General features: G+C 38.3%; 2 protein-coding genes across 2 annotated transcripts in view; one reads left to right on the top strand and one right to left on the bottom strand.

Annotated features, from left to right (window-relative positions):
• Positions 1 to 3,988: 3,988 nt before the first annotated feature.
• On the top strand, positions 3,989 to 5,911 carry LOC149290203 (LHFPL tetraspan subfamily member 7 protein-like). Its single transcript, XM_089489439.1, has 3 exons — positions 3,989 to 4,198; positions 5,219 to 5,357; positions 5,673 to 5,911. Exons 1-3 carry the CDS (start codon positions 3,989 to 3,991, stop codon positions 5,909 to 5,911), a joined length of 588 nt encoding a protein of 195 aa, XP_089345565.1.
• Positions 5,912 to 15,365: 9,454 nt separating this feature from the next.
• SGSM1 (small G protein signaling modulator 1) overlaps positions 15,366 to 24,632 on the bottom strand; it is a 52,104-nt gene continuing 42,837 nt past the window's right edge. Inside the window, exons 15-24 of the mRNA XM_089489533.1 lie at positions 23,792 to 23,920; positions 23,020 to 23,202; positions 22,134 to 22,205; positions 20,935 to 21,531; positions 19,453 to 19,577; positions 18,521 to 18,603; positions 17,812 to 17,921; positions 17,029 to 17,125; positions 16,561 to 16,728; positions 15,366 to 15,454 (exon numbers count right to left, since the gene is read on the bottom strand). Of these exons, the coding sequence (XP_089345659.1) occupies positions 15,366 to 15,454; positions 16,561 to 16,728; positions 17,029 to 17,125; positions 17,812 to 17,921; positions 18,521 to 18,603; positions 19,453 to 19,577; positions 20,935 to 21,531; positions 22,134 to 22,205; positions 23,020 to 23,202; positions 23,792 to 23,920 (1,653 nt within the window). The remainder of the gene's footprint in view (positions 15,455 to 16,560; positions 16,729 to 17,028; positions 17,126 to 17,811; positions 17,922 to 18,520; positions 18,604 to 19,452; positions 19,578 to 20,934; positions 21,532 to 22,133; positions 22,206 to 23,019; positions 23,203 to 23,791; positions 23,921 to 24,632) is intronic.

Here is a 24,632-nt window from a genome sequence, read left to right as displayed (position 1 = left end):
ATCTCTCCCTAAAGAAGTTCTGGGCTTGATTCAACAAACAACCCAAACCTTAATTGGTGTTAACTGTAGCTGAATATACACGGCCTATGATTCACCTCAAGTAGCACCCAAGTAGCAATCATTAATCCTAAGCAAGAACAGCAGTAAGGAGGTTCACTGAAATTAACTGAATACCAATACTAAGCGAATACTAAGCGAATCAATGAGGTACCATGAGTATTTGCCTCTGTAAACTCAGAAGCCTATTATCCTTGCCAGGAACTTTATATAAAAAGGGACACAAGCCGACATGCATGGTATTTAACTATCTGTATGTGTATCTTTGTTATGTATTGATTAACCACCTCATATTAAACTTGTACAGTGCTGAAGAATATGTTAGCACTTAACGCATTCGCTACCCCATTGCCATACAGGTACGTCCATAAAAGGTGAGGCAGCCCTGCCACTGTCTAATGACAACCTGGACTCTCCTCTGTCAGCAGAAGCCATTATTGCTGGCTTCCTGTTGACAGACTGTGTGTAATGGTGCTCAGCAAGAGTGTTGGTACACCATTACAACAGGAATGCCCCATCACTTGATGCCCCATCAGTTAAGGAATGTGTCAATGTTGGCACCTGCCATAAGGACTGTCTGTACAGACTCTGCTGAGATCTCTGATTGCCTCCCCTGCTGGCTGATCGCACACATTGACTGTGGAGTCCTGCTTGCTGATTACAGTGTGATCAACGAAGGTAAGATGAGAGGGAAGAGAGTGAGAAACAAAATTTCTCCCTCTTCCATGTAATGGAAAAAGTAAAAAAAATGAAATATAAATAAAAAGGAAAATAAGTAAACTATACAGGGAGCTCAGTGATGTCATTGTGACCTCACTGGCACCCATGAGATATAATAGACATCCCTAATGGGATATTTAGACATATTGCACTAAGAACAGTGAGAATAATAATATAAAATAATAAACTATTTTAAAAAATGGCAAAACATAAAAATAGTTATTTTTTAAAAACTACCCAACCATCCATTTGAGCTACTAAACCATTATAAAAGAAACCCCCCTCACTGCCCCAAACCCCAGTAGTATACAAATAGTACACTATAGGGGTAATATGTAAGTGATGGATTTGGCCCTCTAGAACATAAAAAAATTAGTATGTGTATTACTGTAATCAGAGGATGTACTATAACACCATTTCAAAATATAACTTTATTATACATTCTATTTACATATTTCTACTACTCCCTCAATCATAAACTAATATTTTTGGGGATTTGTTTAGATATTACTTAGATATAAGTAATTAATATATCTAATACTCGTTATTATATATATAACTATTATAGCATACCAATAAAAGTTACAGTTTAGATGGTGTTTTGGTATACATAATTTTGATTAAACCAGCATATGGTAAAAGGGCATAAAGTTGCCACTGATATGTCATAGCTAGTCTTTAACATTAAAAATTAACCTTTGAAATCAGTAAGCTACAGAAACAGGCAGGAGAGAAGGTGTAATCAGAGGGGATTCAGAGGTCTAGAGTGGTAGGAGTGACTTACCAAGATAGAGTTACCAAGTGATGTGTGTAATGCAAAATTAGAAAAAAACATGATATCCAGGGATGGATATATTGATAATTCAGCATAACTCCATCTGTTCAAATTGCTGTACCGGTAATTGGATTGACGCACACACCATGAAGATGAATGCTTAGTAGGTGACAGGTATGGTCTAGTCCAAGTTTTTTTTCTGCGTGGGCCACACTCATTTTTCATTTAGAGAAAATATGGCCTTTTAGCTTTATAATGCATATTAATACAGGATTAATTTGGCAATAATGAAAAAAGAAGTGGAAAAGTTTTTTTGATCAACTTTTATAACACACACACCAGGACAGGTCTGCCACACCAGCACCCTAAAAAACACCACACCAGGACAGGCCCTGACACCCAAACACACATACACCAGGACAGGCTCTACCACACCAACACCCAAACACACACACACCAGGACAGGCTCTGCCACACCGACACCCAAACACACACAGACCAGGACAGGCTCTGCCACACCGACACCCAAACACACACACCAGGACAGGCTCTGCCCCACCAACACCCAAACACACATCAGGACAGGATCTGCCACACTGACATCCAAACACACAAACCAGGACAGGTTCTGCCCCACCAACACCCAAACACACACACACATCAGGACAGGCTTTACCACACTGACACACCAAACACACACACACCAAGGCTGGCTCTGCCACACTGACACCCAAACACCCACACACATCAGGACAGGCTCTGCCACACTGACACCCAAACACACACCAGGACAGCCTCTGTCACACCGACACCCAAACAAACGCCAAGACAGGCTCTGCCACACTGACACCCAAACACACACACCAGGACAGTCTCGCCACACCAACACCGAAACACACCAGGACAGGCTCTGCCACACCGACACACCAAACACACACACACACACCAGGACAGGCTCTGTCACACCGGCACCCAAACACACACACACTCACCAGGACAGACTCTGCCACACTGACACCCAAACACACACACCAAGACAGGCTCTGCCACGCTGAAGCATTAAAAAATTTATTTTCTACACTGCTTTGTCATTAACTGCCCCTTTTGTATTTTTGCCCCCTTGTGTATTGATGCCTCAGCCCAGCCCCCTTTAGTATTGATTGGCTAATGTGATTCCCAACCACCCTCTTGTCTATTAATGCATCCATTGCCATGTGTTTTACCCCCCGCCACCCCCCTATTGATTTTGTAATGCCACAACCCAGCCATTCCCCTTTTGTATTATTTTTTTTTTGTCCCAAGGGAATCTCCCCCCCCCCTTGAATATGGGTCCACTTTCCTATAACCCCCCACTATTTTTTGTGTGTTTTTCCCCTGCTGTCGTCTGACGTTTTGATCCTCTCCCTGTCAGGAGGAACTCTTCTGTGAGCCCGCTCCCTTGAATGTCACATCTTAAAAGGGGCTGTGCGGCCGCTTTGAATGATGGTCTGACGGCCAACGGACCGGCCGGCCCACCGGGAAATCTCCCGGGGGCCAGTGTGGCCCTGCTCACGCGCAGCGCACCTCGAAATCCGGCGGCCGCATTTGGCCGCACGTTGGGCGCCCCTGGTCTAGTTGGTTGCTAAATGTTCATCAACCAGTATGTGCTGATTCATCACTGTACATGGGGAATTATTATTTGAAATGTTAACATATTTCAACATATACTCTTAATATAAGGTTCCAGGGGCAAAAATACATGGGCTATTAGTATGTTTTTAGAGTTCAACCTTTTATTTTTTATTAGGTGTAGCGACCCGCTACACCTAATAAAAAATAAAAGGTTGAACTCTAAAAGAAACAAATTTGTACAGAATAGCATGTAACAATAACACAAAGGTGTAGACCATCCCCTGTCTACATTGTACGTTATATTTCCAGATATACAGTATACAATAAGAAACACCTCTAAACAGACTTGATGCAGTACACCCAACCCACAGCATTTTCCACAAAATGTATGTGTATGTATGTTTTTAACTCATTATTTATCCCAACATGAGATTAATCCCTTTACTAAATCTGGTGTAATCTCTTTCCCACTGTCCTCTCACTTATTGCATAAATTGACGGCTCTTTACCATACTGGAACCTCAAATCCCATTGTTCTCTTGGTGTTGGTCATTTACTTTTAGTATAAACCTTCTGCTAAAAACCTTTCCCAAATATATCAAAGGGTGTGCAAATATAAAATGGCAGTATTTGTAACCAATTTTGTGTATTTTATCACATACATTACTAACTGCCAGTTTCATTACATAAAATGGTGTACATGATCCTTTTTTACACTTTATATGTCTTTGTTGAATGTATGTACCTGTGTGCCACTGGTATTAATAGTCACTTTACTTTGCAGGCTACAAATGACCATCAGGATCAGTGATCTCTACCTTCCCAATGGTATCGTTTATGGGATTTCTCTGGCTGACCCTCTCCCTTACTTTGTCTCTCATCTCAGGATTCAGCCTGATGTCACCAGCTTGGTTTAGAAATGGTGATGTTTCTTTTGGTGTTTTTGTACAGTGCCGAGGACCTATCAGTACCCCATGCAACCAGACCTGCATTTTTTATAAGTCACTGGAAGAAATCCCTGATGTTTTCTCCCAGGTACCCATTAGGGCTCTTTTATAGTACGTTGCCACCCTGCAACAAAAAGCCCCAACTGGCAAGAACTGCAGTTTGCATTAGGTACTTTTAAGTGGACATTCCCTTTAATGTAGGGACCTTAAGTGAAAGAACTGGGTGTAGGCAAATTAGGGTCCCATGCACAATCATCATTTTCCTTGCCTTTTCTCATCAGTGTGGCAATATTCCCTGTCCATTTCCCACACATAATTCCTTTAATAGTGCTTGATAGGGTGAGTTTTAATGGAGGCTGGTCATGTACAACACTGCATTTAAAATAATAAAATATGTGCATTTTGTGCTTTTGAGTATAGTGGGAGAAACCTGCGCTAATAATGAAGATTTCTGCATCTGTACAGTAGAGGCATCTACTTCCATGATTCTGGTTTCCATGATTCTGTTATCATGTTTGTTGAACACTTAGGACATAAAATACCTAAACATATCACAAACAACATATAAAACAAACATAAACTGTGCGTATAGCATAAATCAGCTATAGCCAAGTGTATTTACTTAACCAAATTTGTTCAGGGTAGCTACACATATCAAATCAAAGACTTCACCATGCTAGAAGCTTTAGAATTCTAAATAGTCATCTCCCCTATGCATTATGCAGGACCAGCACAACCCTCCTTGCAGGAAAATGGGACTTCAGCAAACCGTGCTCAGACTGACCATCAGGCAAACAAGGCAAATGCCAAATCAGTCGATGCCTAGTGGTTTGCTAACTTGCAGAGTGATAGTGGAATTCTGGTTGCCTTACACCAAATATATTAAATGAGTATTTAATATTAAATTGTGTAAATAGTATTTTCCTTTTTGTTGCACAGTCTGATCTTGCTGTTAATGGATGTTGCATTAGATTTCATTAAAAACAAAGTTTTAAAAATAAGATTAATACCAAATATATAAAATATATATAAAAATATAAAAATAATACCAATAAAAAATAATAACAATAATAATAACAATAAATAATGTCATTCCTTTCTCCTTCAGACTGCAGCAGTGATCCTTTTTGCGGGTTGGCTGCTGCTGGGTTTTGGAGCTGTGTTGGTTTTGTCGTGGACCATTATTCCAGCAGGCCTGTGCCAGAGACGATTATGCACCCCAGCCCGATATGCCCAGACTGCTGCAGGTACGTAACAAATACCATATATTTTGGTGAAGACGGGTATGTGCCATAAGGCACAAACTAACCAACTGCTCTCTTTAATCATGCAATTTGATCACAGAGGGTTGAGTAATGCATTGTCCCTTTAGTCAGCAGACGACTTACCATAATTATCACCTATGGATGGGCTGAGTTAAAATATCTATGAATAAATACCAATTTCAGACAAGAGGTAGGCAATGGTGGATATTCTAGATACTGCATTGTCTTTGTACATTTTTTTTACTGCAAATAATCTCCTGCAACTAACTCACCGTTGTCTTTTTGTGTCTTATGCAGTTGCTGTCACGATTCTGGGCCTTTTGGTGTTCCCGTTTTGTCTCGGCTCTTCATTTGCTAAGCAGATCTGCGTCTCCTCCTTCATATACATAAGTGGAGAGTGTTCTCTTGGCTGGGGTTACATGATGGCCATAATCACAGTGATGCTATCTTGCTTCCTTCCCATTATTGGCCGGTACAACTTAAATGAAATTAAGACCAAGATACTGAAATCCAAGATCGCAAGAAGTATGGTGTGAATTAGAAAATATGATAATAAAGCAAACAAGCTATCCATATCATAACATTCCGTTTCACAGGTGCTTTCAAAGATAAAAAGGGAATTTCCTGGCAGTTTGTGTATTCTCATTTTTCTGCCACTTCTCAATATTGAGTTCTCTACAAACCAAAGGAAACTATTATTTAGATTAATTCATTACATGTATTGGGTGGGCATTGGACATCTGTGTATGGTGGTTGTGGGTTCTACTGGATTGTTCACTGTATTACTATCTTTTTTTGTGTACAAAATGACCATTTTTAAACTGTGACAATGTTTTTAAAGAAGAAAACTCAGAATGCCTTCCACCTGCATGAAGGTTTTCACAGCAGTCAGGCATGACAATGAAGAGCACTAACGACAAAGTACATGAGAACATGAAAGAAAGGTATAGATTTTTTAAATTGTTTTTTTCCAGAACACGCAAGTGAAACACATAGCTTTCAGGCAGATTAATTTATTTTTGTAACCGTGTTATGTGCTGCATTTACACATGGAAAACTATTTTGTCATGATGGTATGTTCTGTATACCATCCCACAGTAGCACCCTTGAGCTTCTGGACAGTTGCTAATTGGGTTGGCTAATTTGTATGATTTATGTAATCTCAGTATCCCCCTAATTAATTATTTTCATACACAATTGCCCCCTTACAGCGGGTGGAGGCAGTGGGGGAGCCTAGGGTCAAATGCCCATTTGGATTGCTAATTCTGTTGCCCCATACTGGAAAAGAATGGTGAGCCCACAAGGAATTCCACTGGTAAACACACAAAAGTAGAGTTGAAAATGCAAATTCAGCTACACTCGTGTGTGAGAGACGTGGGAATTTTGTCTACTTCTAAAGGGTTCTATACCCCCTTTTTGCTATGCCTTCACAGCTATCCCTTGACCAAAGTTCTACAACCACATTTTAGGTGAGTCTGTATTGCAGCCCAACAAAAACTAAAAAGAAGCAGCCAAATCAATCAAGTGCTAATCACAAGTGTTCTTCTAACGGGTGCTCTAAGCTACTCTTAAATGTATCTAGAGTATAAGCTGTCTGGCTGTGCATTCCGGAGTCTAACATGTTCTTTCCTTCATTTACTACAGAGTAGCTGTTCCTCTGGTTACCTATTGTTATTTGCTCAATTCACTAAAGTGTTCCCTTATACTGACGTCCTTGAATTCTCACTTGTAAAGTTTTTATGTCAAAGCCTAAAGCAATGTCTTGGGTGTGACAGCATTCCCTCACCTTATGCTGGTATGGCAAGGTGACAGGTGCAGCTTGGGGTTATTTGATATGTTTTGCGTAAGAAAATAGAGGGTACTGAATGTGAAACTATTAAGAGAAAACACAAGAACTCTGTATATAGAAAGGATAAGCAAGAGGTTGTTGTAAAGGTGTGGCAGGTTGATTGTGGCATAACCAAGAAATGTAACAAAGCAGAACAGAAAAGAAGGGAAAAAAATCACAAGTCATCTTCTGCTATACATAGCTGGACGCAATATACACTGTACTGTAGGTACTATATGCACCAATATGGGACCCCTGACCATTAGACCAGCAGGCACATCTATGACATTCTAAATATGTAGACATTAATATGTAGTCGGTCCCTCTTTGCAGCTTCCACTTTTCTGGAAAGGCTTTCCACAAGATTTGAGGGTGTTTCTGTGGGAAGTTTTCCCCATTCATCCAGTAAAGCATTTGTGATGTCAGGCACTGATGTTGGACGAGAAGGTCTGGCTCGCTATGTCCATTCCAGTTCATCCCAAATGTGTTGGATGGGGATGAGGTCAGGGCTCTGTGCGGCTTAGTTAAGTTCTTCCACACCAAACTATGTCTTTATAGACCTTTCTTTGTGCACTGGGCACAGTCATGCTGGAATAGAAAAGGGCCTTCCCCAAACTGTTCCCACAAAGTTGGAAGCATAGCATTGTCCAAAATGTCTTGGTATAGGCATGAGGCTAAGCTAGATATAAGATAAGGCCAAGGACTAAGGAGAGTATTCAGAAGTTGGGCAGAATGGATGGGCTGAATGGTTCTTATCTGCCGTCACTTTCTATGTTTCTATGTATAGTGAAGCATTAAGATTTTCCTTCACTGGAAGTAACAGGCCTGGAAAAACCCCTGTAAAACAGCCCCATACCATTTTCCCTCCTCCACTAAACTTTACAGTTAGCGCAATGCAGCCAGACACATAACGTTCTCCTGGCATCCACCAAACCAAGACTCGCCCACCAGAAGTGTTTTCTGTCACGTTTCCACTTATCCAGTGGCAGTGTGCTTTACACCACTCTATCCAATGCTTGGCATTGTACTCGATGAAGTGAGGCTAGCATGCAGCCATATAAACCCATTCTATGAAACTCCCTCCGCACATTGTGCTGATATTAATACCAGTGGAAGTTTGGAACTTTTCAGTTATGGAATCAGCAAAGCGTTGGAGACTTTTACGCTCCATGGGCCTCGACACTCGGTGGCCTGCTCTGTGATCTTACAAGGTCTTCTCCTTCTTGGCTGAGTTGCTGCTGTTCCTAAACACTTCCACTTCCCAATAATACCCCTTACAGTTGACCATGGAATGGATGAAATGTCATGAACTAACTTATTGTGCAGTGTTATGCTTAAATTCGATGAACTCTTCGAAAAACCCATTTTTTTTCACAAAGGTTTGTAAATGCAGACTGCAATGGCTAGGTGCTTGATTTTATACAGCTGTGGAAATGGGTCTGATTGAAACTGAATTCAATTATTAAGAGGTGTGTCATAATACTTTTGTACATATAGTGTATACCTGGCTTAAAGAATTTAGACATGGATAAATAGCTGCATCAAAAATGTTCTATGTCATTCTAAGGATAAATAGTGATTTATAACTTCCCAAAAAGTAATAATCGTTTCAATAACAATAACTAGGATAGATAGAGCTGATTGATAACCTATTCTCACGTCAAAAAAACAGGTATTTCTTTCCGCGTGAGAGCTGTGCACATCTGTCAAAACTATTTGCAGAAGTAGTCTTCATTGTGATACAATACAGATAAAAATAAAAATGACAAGCAGAATTATAGATCTATTAACCTTGCAAAAAAAAATCTTTTCAGTCTGTATGTGTACATATTACACATATATAGTTCATTGTAATCATAAACACAGACATGAACATTTTGTATTAGGTGCACTGCTCTTTAGGAACTCATAACTATAACGATTTTAAGATATTTCTTATCATTTCCTAAACTGCCATTTGGTTTATGATCCAGATCCAGTTTTAGATCCTTAGCTTTGAACCTAAGCATCCCTGTGTCTTCCCTGTCTTGATCTATAGCCCGTTATCTAAATAAATAAATAAATAAAAAAGACAACGGAATAATCATAAGTAAATAACAGCAAGAAGTTTTATTTATTTGAAAATACATATACCATATAGAATATAGATATATATTTTGATAGTTTGTCTCTGTGAACAACAGTAAAGAGCACTTTACGTTAAAAAAAAATAAAAATAAAACAAGAATAAAATCATATAAAAACCAATTACCATCATGTTGAGTTCTGGGGATGGAGACTTTCACAAATATTAAATAATTTGAGGCAGAACAGAAAAGAGGTGTATGAATGTGATTATTGATACAGAGGTAAACTAACTTTCTTGCACCCATTCCACGCATGCAAACATTTGTTCACCTGACGTATCACAAACATAGACTAATTCAATGTATCATTGAATGCACACACGTATAAATAGCAGCTGTGTGCATATACTCGTACACACACATATAAACACATGTTTGCGTGTATATATATATATATATATATATATAGATAGATATATACATACATATGCACAATATAGACAGAACATATAAGGTCACGTAATTACAAGACCAAATGAGCATCACATGAATACCTACAGCTCAGATTCTGTAGGTCTCCAAGGTATAGCATTTCCCAAGGTCTAGTTACTATTCATCTCCGAGGTTAACATCAATCTGCAAACATTATTTAAAATACATTAAAATGATTAAAGTAAGTCTGCAAACCGTAATATTTCAGAAACTTTGAAAAGGCGTGTTTTAATTCCTCATTTTGATTAATAATTTGGGGAAATTGTTTTTTGATAGAAAGTGATACCTTTTATTGAGTATTTTGTTCCAACATGAAAAAACATGTAGATTCACATCTTTAGAAGCTCAGAATTCTTTTCTATAGATGGAATCAGTAAATAATGTTATTAACAAAAAATAATAATAATAATTTTGTTTAATATTTGCAATGAGAATTGCTTTGTTACTTGTTGTGTCTTGTGGACTGATCCTGGATAACTATTAATGCATACGTGCATAAGTGTATTAAATTAATGGAGGTTTTGCAGTGATTGAAACAAACAAAAACTCTCTTTACAATGAATATTTATGCATCATAAAACAAAACATCTGCCTGAGAAAGTGGATTCATTTTATATTAATTGTGCTAAAGAATGACAATAAGCTTCATAAAATGGGCAGGCTGTATACAAATAATATCATACTTATTTTGTATTATTTTCCATACACAAATAAGTTAGACTATATTTTGCAAATGTGAATAATGTCATATATATACATATATATATATATATATACATATTGTATTTCTAATGCGTTTGCAGCAGTTGAATCCCACCTGCCGGCCCTTTGTGCCACTGCTGACGTCACTTCTGTAATGAGTAATACTAAGGTGTACATGCAGATGAGTTATGTATCCCTCACGCTGAATACGTTATTCTTCACATGAAGTGAGGTAAAGGGTATTAAGGCGATATTACCCCACCCACAGGCTCTCGCCCTGTGTGCCTGATTTTACAACCTTTATTCATGAGAAAATCTCTCCTGTGCTGTCATCCTTTCACTATTTGATCACCTTAAGATTAATACAGTTTGCCTCTTGTCTACCAGTGGTAATACAAGCAAAAAAACAGAATGCTTAGATCATTTGTGAATGTACTACAAGGCTGTTGTGCGTAAAGAGGTATTTCATGTTCACAAGGAAGAAAAAATGGTGATGCCAACATGCATTTGTTCCACAAAGAGTATCACAAGTAGGTTATTTGTGTTAGCATCTTCGTACCATACATATACATCACCATTTAAAAATTTGGGGCCACTTAGCTGTTTCATAGAAAACAAGGACATTTTAACTGTGCTAACATAATTGCAAAAGGCTTTCCTAATGATCAATTAGCCTTTTAAACGTAAACTTGGATTAGCGAACACAATGTGGCATTGGAACACAGGAGCCATAGGAGTGATAAAGAATTCCGTGTATGTGTATGAAGATATTCCATTAAAAATCATTTGCAGCTACAAAAGTAATTTACAACATTTACGTCTACACTGTATTTCCGATCCATTTCATGTTATTTTAATAAAAACAAAATTTGCTTTTCATTCAAAAACAAGGACATATCCAAGTGACCCCAAACTTTTGAACGGCCGTGTATGTAAAGGCAATGTCTTACATTCTAGTTCGGGCAGACTATAACCGCCCTGAAGTTTAGTACGAGGATGGTCACATATCACAGATGTTAATGACCAACACGGATGCCAGAAAAGTAGTTGCTTATCTTTGTAATAAATGTGAGACATTTGATTTCACATTCACTGACAAGCAATAAACTATGAAGTTACGACAGATGAATAAATAACATAGGTGGACAAAGCATCATTTGCATGGTACTGCCATTGAAAACTGAATCCCAAGAGTTAAACGTTGGGTGTATCTTTACCAAATAAAAATCAGCAAAGAACAGCAGGCATAGAACTTGAAGCAGATAAATGACTTACAGGTACAGGGGAAGTATGGAGGAGGTGTAATTTTTACAACAATATCTTAAAAACTACATATTTTAGGCGTAAATTCTGTGGGTGCCAGTTGGCACCCTGGGGATTTGAATATACCACCACATGGTTGTTTAAAAACCAAGTCACAACTCAAATCCCTTCCACGTCATCTGCTAAAGGAGTTAGAATTGTGCATTTTTCTCTGAGAATATACCAGAGGTGGTAAAATCCAAAGCTTGGGCAATAGGGATTTCAGGATAATCCTCAGCACACTGTTCACTGCCATGCAGTGTCAATAGTTCACAATAGTGTTAATGAGAGAAATCCTAAACCTGTGTCTGTGTTAAGGCCCTTGGGCCCTAACTCTCCCACTTCTGGTTCATACAAATAAGAAAGAAAGGCTGAACAAAAAATCTGCAAGGTTAATTGCCCTGTGTTTTCTGCAATAAGCACAGCACTCTTGGATTTCTGAAGCCACTGATGAAAATAAATTAGACTTGGAGAGAAATAAAGAAAGGTTGGTAGAGGTTCAATGTAAGCCATTTTAGTCTTGATTACGTTAGAACTCAACACATGGTAAAACATTTTTATATAAAGTTATCCAGATTCTGAGCACTCTGTAAAATAAACACACTCTAAAAACATATTCATTGCTACTTGGGTATGTTTCACGTCAGTAATGCCAAAACATAGGCAGATTTTCTTCTGTTGCAACTTCAAAATGCTCTAACTGAGGTACGGTAACATTTAAACACCCCAACTATCAGTTACCACAGGACTGGATTCACATCTGCTGTGGAACTATTATCTGCGATGATCCTCAACTTGCCAAAGGGTTAGAAAAAAGATAGTTGTAGCTCAAAGCCAGCTGGAGGACCACATTTTGCCCATCTTTGATATAATGTATGATTTAATAAAGTAGAGATATAAAACAATGACACCCTGGGCCAGATTAATTAACCGAGATAAAATGTATCACTTTATTTCTTCATAAAGATTGCTATTTAATTACTTGTCATAGATTAATCTCCAGCACTGAGTCCATTGACTCTTGGTTGCCACATTTATAAACAATGTGGCAAGTTTATGAAGACTTAGATACAAATCCCTTTATCTATCCATTTATATAAGATCACATCAAGCATACTAATCTTTTAACTATGCGCTGTTATGGAGTCGGCTTTCAGCTAACTGACCCCCTGCTCTGGAGTCAGTTAATATAATGTGACGCATTACAGGCCCCTTACTCTACTAATGCTGACCAATTTGTTTTTAGGAGCAGAGATGAACAGATCATCCAGCTGTGGGGTGTCCAAATACTACCTGAGCCTTTATTTTAAAGATGCAACAAAAGAACAGTTAAAAAAAATTAATTACATCATGTCAGTCACATCGGTCATAAACATTCTTTATGGTAAATAATACCGTACTTAAACGTGTTTTCCCTCTCCATAATCTCTTGCTCTCCCTCATTCACACACACACACACCATTCATATCCTCTGAAAACATTTATAAGATATGCCTGCAACATTTAAGAGATATTTTTACTGATAGAATGTGTCACACACTGACTTTACAAGGACGCACAGAAATGTACAGTAACTAGAATAAATAAATAAATACTTTCCCCTTCCTGTCATAAGTTATTCAAAAACACTGATATCTGGGAACACAAATATACTCTTTTAAACAGCATAGTATAAATAAGAGAATATTATTAAGAGCGACAGTGTCGCCATGAATAACGGAACAGATTCCCTATTGTCTGAGTTACAGCCCCAAATCTTGCTCTTAATGTTATAAAATAAAAAGTCTTTATGAAACCAAAAAATATATATACCTGCTGATACTGAAATAGCTTTGTGGTATTCCCTTGGAATGATATGAGTTAAAGTTGGGTGCATTTAGCTAATTCATTCCCATGACGTTCTAGCAAAGGTTCCACGCAACATTTTGTGTGCTGCTCTAGTCTAGTCAAGCACTGAAACGATTTTCAATATGTCCGAAAATTAAATAAATTTGCTTTCATTCAGCTTTCATTACACTTGAGCGCACCCATCCCAGAATACCGAATCATAGAATATCTAATACAGGCCGGTGACATTTGAGGCATAGTTGCTCTGTGCTGCACAAAGCTTGGTGGCCTGCACTTGGGGTGACTTGCAGCGTACAGGTGCTCTTTACCATGAAACGATGTTAAAGCTGGGGTTATAGCACACACATTGGGTGGAAATCTGCCTGTGTGTATGCAGTCCCCACTTGCTATGCTTTTCAGGCTTGCTAGGTTTTTATTGACAGAAAAGTTGTCCATATGCAGGATGCAACACTATACGGTATGTAAGGACAACCATACAAACTAAAGCACTTGCTGAGTGATACTCATGTAAGCACCCTGTGAGAGCTACAAAAAAAACATGTGGGACAACAATTCTCAATAATTGGCTTTTGCTAACTGATAATAGATATATGAGAAGATTCACTCTTAGCAAGTACATTTTTATAATGAGGATTACACCCCCTTTCCATTTAAAACATTATGATCTCAAATTCAGTCCAAAAACTAGTTTTGTTTTAAGGAAATAGACAGTAACTTGTTTTAGCTGTCATACCACTGAATGAGAATTGGTTCTTCCCAGTTCTGGTTGATATATTTCTAAAGTCCCTTATAAAAATGGCATGCCCTGTTTAAGTCTCTGACACTTTTTATGCATCACAACTGGTTAACTCCTTTCATCATTGGATGGATAAGCAAGTCTTTGTGCTACCACTTGAAAATTCTATCTATATATATTTTTTATATGTAAAAACATTTTACTTTATTCAGCAACAAAACTGAATATGAGACAATAAATAATACATTAAATATTTTCGGTATACATACTATATATTCTCTGCTAATATCTGATATTTTGTGCCAATAAAGTTTCCCTGCAATGTGAAAGCTGTGCCATTATTAAGCAACACGAAGCACTGTTAATAAGGTAGGCAAGCCACAGGTCTCGTTCTGATAATTTGCAAACAGTGACTAAGCTGCTGTCCCACTGGGTACACCAAGCTCCTAATGGCAACATCATTAGTAAAAATATAATGCAACCGATAAAGCACTTTGTTTTAGTTGTGCCTCTTGTTAGGGGCTCTCAAACTTCATCCCAAACGAGTATCCTGCCTGTGGCCTTAGAAACTATCATACTATGCCCTGAACCTACCTGCCGTGTACATGAAATCGTAAGCTTCTAATGTGAGCTCTGCTCAAAAACCCACCCAAGACCCTGCAGTTACCCTACCGGCTTGAGCACCAGGAAACATTTGTTACGACCTGTTTCCTAATGCTCTGTGGTTGAAATCGAGGACAAAAAAGAGATTTTGAGGTCTTTGGTCTAACATCAAACTAAAAAAGCTAAAGGAAAGGAAGCTTAAGTTGAAATATGGAATAATACAGGAAATCTTTTATGTTCCCTCTGCTATTGGTGTTCGCTCCTGTTTCTGGCACTTACAGAGTAAATAAACTGGCTGATTAGGTATTGTCTAACCCTCGTCTTTCAGTATGGGTGGTATTATAATGGTTTCCAGGGCTCCATGGCAGCAGATGTTTTTAGATTTGACTGTTTTTCTCTATTTAGTGCTTCCCTCACTTGTTTTCGATCAAGGTCTGCACCTTATACACCAGATCCCGAGCCAGCTTCTTGATCTGCTTAATGTTGTGTCTCTCGGCCATTTCTGGAAAATGAATAGGAAAAGTGAAAAGTGAAGCAAATGTAAACACAAAAACAGCTATTTGGGACTTAATTATAATTTATGATTGCAAAGAGTTACAATTTTTGTACATGACACACTGCTGGGCTGATTGCACAATGCGGATAGTAAACATTTGTTGTATGAGCTATATATTTTACTTACATCATGATCTCAACTTACTTTTAGCCAGTATTGCCCATTAAAGTTAATGTGCACTTAATGCGCCATTTATCTGTGCTATAAAACACCCTTCAGATATAAATATATAATAGCAATATTGCAATATGAGATATGGCACCAATAAATGATAATTATACACAATTATTACTAGCCTGCTCAACATATTCATTTCTAAACAAGAATGTATTTGCCAGGGAAGTGCTGGAGATTCATAATTCAATCAGGATTTCTCTTTTTAATTAGGGGGTAACCCTGATGATGTCATGGTTACATCATTGGGATCTTAAATAGTTAGTCTGAATTGTTTCAATGTATTTTATTACATTTTTACCCTTTTAATTTTCAAAGAAGGGGTAACTTTGTTATTCTAATCTCCCTGTTTGTTGACATGTCCTGCTTTCCTGATCACAGTATGGTGGACACTAACACCTTTACACTAAATCTGCTAACAGTTGGGAGATTAGTATGTGATGATGTACCTTTTTAAGGATTTACTATATTAATACAAAATCAACAACACAATAGAACAAATACTGCCCCAGTAAAAGTTTTAAATAGGTGGCATAGTGCATGTTGTAGCAAAGGATGTTTAACATCTATTAACTCTGATAATTAAATACTAAGATAACACAGGGATGTCATGTAAATACAGGGTTAGCAACATTTATATTGATCTCTTTCTTCTTTTTCACCATATGCAAGGAAAGACAGAGAAGATGGCATGTCATGGTGCCGAGGCTTACTGGTTGAAACAAAGTAAATTAATATAAAAGTAAAATGGAACAATCTGTAGGCCTTTCATACCCCACCTTTCCAAGTTTTTCCTTGAAAAGTAAAAGCAATAAATACTTTTCACTTTACAGTCATGGCTTGCAATTCTTAGAAATCAGCCAAAATCAAGTACTTACCATTAAAAAACTTTATTATATCCGTAAAGTCCATATTGTTTTCCAAGATAATGTCACGATAAACTTCCACCAATGCCAAGGCAATGAACAGGACAAAGTGAGAGGATGACACGTGCTTCGCTGCCCAAATAGTCTCCCAAACCGAAAAGACATCGTCATAAACCAGTTCTATTGAAGAAAGGTGAGGTCACTAACTACTCCAGACAATGTTAACAGACATTAAGTCATTTTTTTTTAAGATGAACTGCATTTTTTATAGAAACTTGCTTTTGCATAAATGCAGAGCAAAGCACATTACTTGTAAGTTGCCCCAGTAAATTAGTGTGGAAGAATAATCAAACAAATATAGTAGATATGGGTTAGATGGTGTCCGCAAAAGTCCCTGACAGGCTGCACATCTAGAATGAGGCATTTTTATTTCCTAAAAGTTACTGTTACAAAAAAAACAGAAGTATCTTGATTACGGACCTCGTTTGAAGTCAAGAAGGAACCAGCGGTAACAGAAATAGAAATGAGTGTAGTCTCCATTTTGGTGCATCAGCTCAAATAGTTCAGAATCCAAAATCTGGAGAAAGGGAATTAAAAAAAATGTTGTCACAAGAACAGCACAACAAATAAAGAAGTAACGCTAATATTGTGTTAATCGAAATGAAGAGATCTGAGTGGTTCAAATATCTATTAATGTAACCTACCTTACATTACATTTAGTTATATAGTGCCAGGAGATTCCTTAGCACTTTACCTGCACATATCTGTCGTTATAGTAATACTTCTGATGCTATTTACATGCAGTAATGACAATGATTGTGAACTTTAACCTCAACTTTCATGTTTTCAAAAGGTAATAAGGCATCATGACCGTCCCAGTTGCCCACACAGTTCAAAAAAATGAAATACATTATTTTTGGATATACTATTTTATACACTACATTATAATATTTACAGGTAAAGTGCTAAATGCAAACACATCTAATTATGTGGATAATGTGAGTACGGCTCTTCTAAGTATTGAGCTGACTGTCCTTATAGCTCTGACCATTATTTTGTTGCTTAAATCCTAGAATCACCAGATTTAGTTTAGCTAAGCTCAGGCTTTCATTCTCTATTTGACAGATGAAAGGTTTGCCAAAGTGTGAAAAATAAGCAAAATCAGATGCTCACGTTTTTAGCTACATGGTATATATTGTCTGCTACTCCTGGGAGTAGCCTAGTATAAGGATAATACCGATATATCATATCCCATGAAAATACCTGTATCAGTGATCTCATGTTGGCAAAGTGTGTATCCATGGCACCTCCATGTGGAAAGTTTTGATTCATCCTCTTCATCAGTTCAGTAAAGCAGCTGAAAGCTAGGGCCTCTGTAAAACAAGGTTATAGTCTGACACTTACACTGACAGCAATACACATAACGTAAAAAGAGGGCCATTCAGACAAAATGTGTTCCAGCGGTCATCAGAATCACTCCACTGGTTGCTTTGGTGATTCTTTGCACCAGAATTGATATTTAGAAATAGCCAACTTTGTTTTAAATCCAGTCTCAAAGAATCCATGCTCTTAGAATTTGCTTATTGGTAATCTATTGATTCTCAATTTCTTATTCCTCAGTCACAAGCAAAACAAGACTGACACCTGCTAATTGTTTTTATTAATTATTGATTTATGTAAGCAGTTGGCTTCCAATTAGTTAAGTGATGAGGAATATCTCAACCTACAGACACACACATGAAGAAGAGAGGTAAGAACTTCAAAATAAACTAGAAATGAGTGTACCTTTGCTTAAGCTGTAAGAATAAATCCCTTTTAATACTAGTGGATGAAAAACTAGCAATACATGGAGTGCTCAATTGTGCGGTTCATGTACCGTTTCTTTTTTTTTCTTGCTTTAAACCCATAATACAATTGTAAATAAACTACAAATAAAGACATCAGCTACCAGTAGAATAAGAAAATATCCTACCATCATCCAGTATTACCAATAAGGGGGCCAGGAGATCACACATGCCTTGTACATAGCCAATTTCAATGTGCTGCCAGACATAGCTGAAAAACATGCAAGAACAACTAAAACTGTAAAGCTGATATTGCATTTAAATATGAAGCAAAGGAGATGAGGCAGCGTGGACTGCATCTGTATGGATTACCTAGTGGCTTTAGCTTCACATACAAAATGGCTTCTTTTGTCATTCAACAGAAGGTTGGTGGGGGTCTATTCACTAAACAGCAAATGCATGCAAGTTGCCAGAAAAAAGCCTAGCTCGCAAATTCGTAAACTTGTATTTTTAATGGGAAAAAAAATCACTCTTAGCTTGCATACTGCACATATTTATCCTTGCATCACTTGTCATTCAATAACCATGCCCTCGCCAGAACTTTTAAGCATGTAGACTGATTCATGGAAAAGCTTGAAAAGCTATCATGTTATATTATTACGTTATATTCTTAATAGTTTCCAGTGGTTCTAGTTTGGGCAGTAAACTGTTAGCTATATAAAGTAAGTTGAAATCTATTTCATACATGTTCAAAACTGGTATGTTTTTCTACATATTAAAGTGGCTCATATACTGTTAGAGACCGACTTGTGTAAGGAATACCAGGAACAAGATGGCAGGTAACTATACTGTCTTCTTCTTCTCGGTTCTTCAAGAGACAATTCTGTAAATCTTTTAATATTAAGATCTCATTAATACTTTTCTCAAGACTAAAACAAGATATGATGTGTTTTAAAGGAGACAGTCTTGTGTTGGGGGCCAGAACAAGAAGGATAACATACATAACAGAATTCTGCATTTCGTTCTGGGGTGCACCGGCTGACAGCCCTGCAATATAATGAAATAATGGTGTTGTGTTGTACTGCTTTATAACCTTCCTTTGGCTTTACATGACACATACCTGCACATAACATTGCGAAGCTTCTCCAAATTGGCAGGAGTAAAATACCAATAATTGCGGTCACACCTTTGAACATCCTTCTCGATTCGATGCAAATTAATGGTGTACATGTCAAGGAGTTCTTGCTATAGGAATGTTGGTGAGGGAGAAAGTTAAAATAATAAGCCTTTTCATCAGAACAGTAGTTACAGTGACACTGTATTTAATGTGTATTAGTAAACGCAAAATAGCAGGGTCCACCAGTGAGGAGTTTCAACATGAACCATGGCACATTGATGTGTTAAAGAAGGGGTTATTACCGTACTTGCTCGATTATAAGACGAGGTTTTTTTCAGAGCAAATGCTCTGAAAAATACCCCTCGTCTTATAATCGAGGTCGTCTTCTAATCAGACCTCGATTAGGTTGCCAGGCTGCTTACCGGGCTTTGGTCGCGAGCAGCGTCTCTTCTTCTAGCAGCAGGAGAACAGGAAGCTAGCAGAGTGTCACATAACTCTGCCTCCCCCTCCTTCCTCTGGGGGCGGGGCCAGAGAAGTTGCTCGCACAGCCGGGCCCCTGCAGAAGTCTGCGAGTGAGAGATCTGCAGTTCAGGTAAGGGGGTGGGGGAGGGTTTTTGAGCAAGTATGTGTGATTAATGGAATGAATGAGTATTTAAATGTTTGTGAATGAGTGTGTGTGTGATAGCATGGATGTGTAAGGTGGGTGGTGATGGTAGCATGGAATAGGCTGTACTCACACTCCTATCATCCCCAGGTTCCAGCATGTACTGGCTGCCTTGGCTTGATAGGAGTGTGATTGCTGTTAGCAGTTATATACCTCCAGAAATGGCTTTTAACCCCCTATATGCCACTCTGCCCCATGATATGCCTTTTAACCCCCTATATGCCACTCTGGCATATAGAGGGTTAAAAGGCACATCATGTGGCAGAGTGGCAAATAGGGGGTATAAGGCATTTCTGGGGGCGCAGGTTGACAAATAAAAGGAAATAAAAAATATATATATTTTTCTCAATCATAGCTTTTATTAGATATGAAAAAATTGTTTACATGCATTAATATTTACCAGTAAAACTTTTTTTCTATAGGGTAGTCTTATATTCAGGCTTTTTGTTTTTTTCCTAAATTAATATTTAGATTTTGGGGGGTCGTCTTATAATCAGGGTCGTCTTATAATCGAGCAAATACGGTAATATAACTGGGATTATGAAAGAGGGTTAAAAATGCTCTATGGTTTCCAATCACCACTTAGGTTACTTTTGCTAAAATTAAGGGCTATTTGTTGGCAAACCTGACTGATTAAACAGATTCACTCTTTGCTAAACCACACATTAGCCTCGTTTTTACATTTTTACTATTTACACCATTTTGATGTAGTTTTGTTAGCGAACCAATGTATGTGTGCACCATTTTACAGCACATCAAATTATGCTAAGCATACATCTGTCAAAGATAAGAAAAATACTAACATTTTTCCAAATACTTACAGAGTATGTCACTCCTGTGGATGAGACAGGTGACATTTCAGAAACAGTGGCATCAATGACAACTAATGAATCATGTGTTGGATACAGACTCTCCATTTCTGGTTCTTCTGACAAATTGTCTTCACTCCCTATAAGACTTTCTTTATCAGCTTCACTATCTGGCCAGCCTTCAACAACAGAAGGCACAGTATCCTTGTCTGGAAGGATCTCTTCTGCGCTTTCAGTCATAGACAGGAAATCATCCAGACTTTCATTGGCTGTCGCTTCCGTATCCATGCTTTCTTGGATAGGAATATCCTCTTCGACCATCTTGTTATCCGCCAGGATGTTTTCCATGCTGCCCTGCTTTTTCCCACTGCTAGCACCAGGTTTAATCTGCAGGTACGTGGCATTTTTGTTGGCCTCCAAAGAAGTATTGTCATCAGTGCTGAAGCTGTGATCTGAATACCCAGAGGTAATTGAGAAATTCCGGGAAGAAGGGTGCCCAGAATCTGGTGAGCAGGTCCCATTTGGTACCGTTCCGTTATGTATCTTAGCAGGTTTGTTATCCTCGCTTCTGAGCTCTGTTTGCTCGACTTCCTCCACTGATTCAAACACCTGTGCAAGAAATAATGTTACAAGCAATGGGTTAAAAGAACATAGACATTAATATGAAGTTGAAAAAAAGATTTTGGAGGGTTTCTGTAGGGATTTTTGCCCACTCATCCAGTAGAGGTCCATTGAACCCTATTGGGATGAACTGGAAGGAAAACTGCAGGCCAGGTCTTCTCGTCCAACATCAGTGCCTGACCTCACAAGTGTTCTACTGGAGTAATGGGCAAAAAATTCCCACAGAAACACTCCAAAATCTTGTGGAAAGCCCCCCAGATGAGTGGGAGCTGTTATAGCTGCAAAAGGGTGGACAACTACATATTTATGTCTATATATTTAGAATGCAATGACATCAAAGTCCCTGTTGGTGTAATAGTCAGGCGTCTCAATACTTTTGACCATATAGTGTATATGATTATGGATACCTATTTTATCTCGGTCACTCATGTACACTGTAATTTCTTAAATGACAATTTGCATGCTGTTTTCTTATTAGAAAGATAAAGGAATATTTGGAAAAGACAGATTGAAAAGAATAGAAACTTAAACATATTTGAAATCTAGAAATATATATTCTGCAATGCTTAAGTCAAGGAGATGCCTTTTACCTGTGTACTTGTACTCGAGTCACTCTGCAAATGCGCATGATTTTGTCGGTCAGAGTTGCAACTTTGGGAAGACTGATATAACAAACAAAAAAAGAGAGAGTCCTTTGTCATCTCCATCCCCAATATGGAGAATCATATTAACCATACTCATACTCATAAGTCCAAAGGCTATTAAAGTGTGTATTCTTTTATCAAACACACAGGATACTTATACAGGTATATTGAATATTTATATTCAAACATTGAAAATGTTTGAAAATGTACCTGCATGTGTAAGACACACTTTAATAATATGAATATCTAATTTTGGCAATTTAATTGAATTATGAAATGATTCTTCAATATAATCTAGAACAGTGCTGTCCAAACTACGGCTCGTGGGCTATATCCAGCCCTGGTAGGCCGCCTCACCTGGGGTCTTGAGGCTGGCCATATGAATATGTGTGGCTGCAGCCATAGCCGTAAGAGAGATCTGTGCCGATTGAGGCAGAGATCTCCCATTCACTGTGCGTCTGCCAGACAGCGGTGCACTGGAGATGACCTCATGTCTGGCGCGGCACTGACGGACAGACATGTAGAGCAAGACCACACTGCAAACCTAGAGGCAGACTGACAGACTCGGGTTGAGGATAGGGAGGTAAGGCGATTAACACAAGGGAAACAATGCGGAGTATAGAGATTTTCATATCATACCGATTACCCTAAAAATCCAAATAAAAAATATATTCATTCATTTGTAACTGTTTTTTTCCCTTTGACCTGTGAAAATGTGTAAGATATATTATGTGGCCCTCATGTCGAAACGTTTGGAGACCCCTGATCTAGAACAACCACTGTACATTAGCAATTTGATAAGGCATAAACAGATGCCACTGCTGGGTCTGACCTCGTTGCTGACAGTTGAATCTCTGTGCATCATCCTTTGCATCTGAATATCCAGACTGGCTCCAGACGAACATTTAAGCAAAGCAGCAGCATGAGATTCCTTCTCCCGTTGACGCACAATAGCCTCACAGCCCAGCCACTCTGCCATGGTTTGTTCGTAACAAGCACGGATTTGATCATCCACCTGCAGCATTTCCAAAAAAACAGCCACAGCATGTCATGGCAACATCAATATAACTCCCTACAATCATGATAACACAAAAACACGCACCGCCTCGCTGTTAATGAAAATTGGCTACCCACTTCTGACACCACTTCCCAGCTGCTCTCCCCTGTGGAGACCTTCCATTTTGTACTTTTTAATCTATTCGCCCTGCTCCTTCACCTGCTTTAAGGTTCATGCTGTTCATTACTGTTTCCTTGATCCCTTCTTGGCATGGATTTCACAGCTCCTTTTCTTTGATGCTACTTCATACTTGGTAAGACCCCTTTTTATTATTTATTCCTTTAGTGTCACACATAATATTAACACCCCTACTTACACGGATAGACACACCATGGGCCTTATCTTTTCTAGCCTGTGCTCAAGCACCCATTTTTCTGCTATCTGACCGCATCTTGTTATCAAAGGCTCTTTAGCTCTGCCCCAAGCCCTTCCATGTCTCCCAACAACCTTGCCCAGCAATTCCCTGCCTGTTCTTTTCATAGAATTACAAATATCAATTAACCTTCATGCAGATTTTTATAGAATCTCATTGATTTCGATAACTTGCCTCTTTTCTTTGCGTTTCTGTCATGCCAAATTGATAGTGTCCAAGGAGAAAAGGCCATACATCTTTCCTGATCTCGTGTTGAATCCCACCATAGTAAATAAGACGTAGCAGCTCCTGCTCTTCATAACTCTGAATAAAGCCAGACAAATAAAAGCATTATTGCCAGTTGACAGGGATTGGTTAGAGGATGAGTACACAGACTAAGTATTCCATTGCACATAATTTCTTAAACAGCAAACATGGGAGATTTTAGCTCCATGCTCTCTGTGCGACCTCTTCCTCATTAGTTTTTATGCACGTTTCTCAAGCCGCATGATCACTACGTTCAGTATCTTTAGACTTACTCCTGCCATCTAACAGACTGAGAAGAGTTCCCTACCTGCATGAAAAAAAGGTTTCTTAAAAAATCTGTGTGCTAAAGCCTTGAGTCATGTAATGTCCTAATAAATTATATACCCCGGTGTGCATTTATGGGTAGTCAAAGGTGCTGCACAAGAAAGGTAAATAATTGGTGCTTTCCTGGAACAGATCTACTTCACTCCCTTGCTAAATCAACCAGTTAGCCAACAAAAGACTTAATGTATCGTGTTTAATACTACAGGTTTAATAAGCAGTACTGCATCTTACTTGGCTATTTCTTAACAATCTTAGATTGCTATGTTTTTGGTTTTCTCTTCCCTGCTTCTTAGGCAATATAGGTAGCGTTAAAGCTGTTGGACTACCTCACCCACGATCATTACACAACCTTTGTCAAGTCAAATTCTGGAGTTAATGGGAGTTTTACTTCAACAGCTAGAAGATTACCCCTCAGTCTTAGATTATTTCACCCACCACTCACCTT

The sequence above is a fragment of the Sceloporus occidentalis genome, unplaced genomic scaffold (genome assembly GCF_023333645.1).
Source record: "Sceloporus occidentalis isolate IW3139 unplaced genomic scaffold, rSceOcc1.0.p SCAF_40, whole genome shotgun sequence".
Classification (NCBI taxonomy): Eukaryota; Metazoa; Chordata; class Lepidosauria; order Squamata; family Phrynosomatidae; genus Sceloporus; species Sceloporus occidentalis.
Note: the sequence above shows the minus strand (reverse complement) of the source record. Positions and strands in the feature narration are given on the sequence as shown.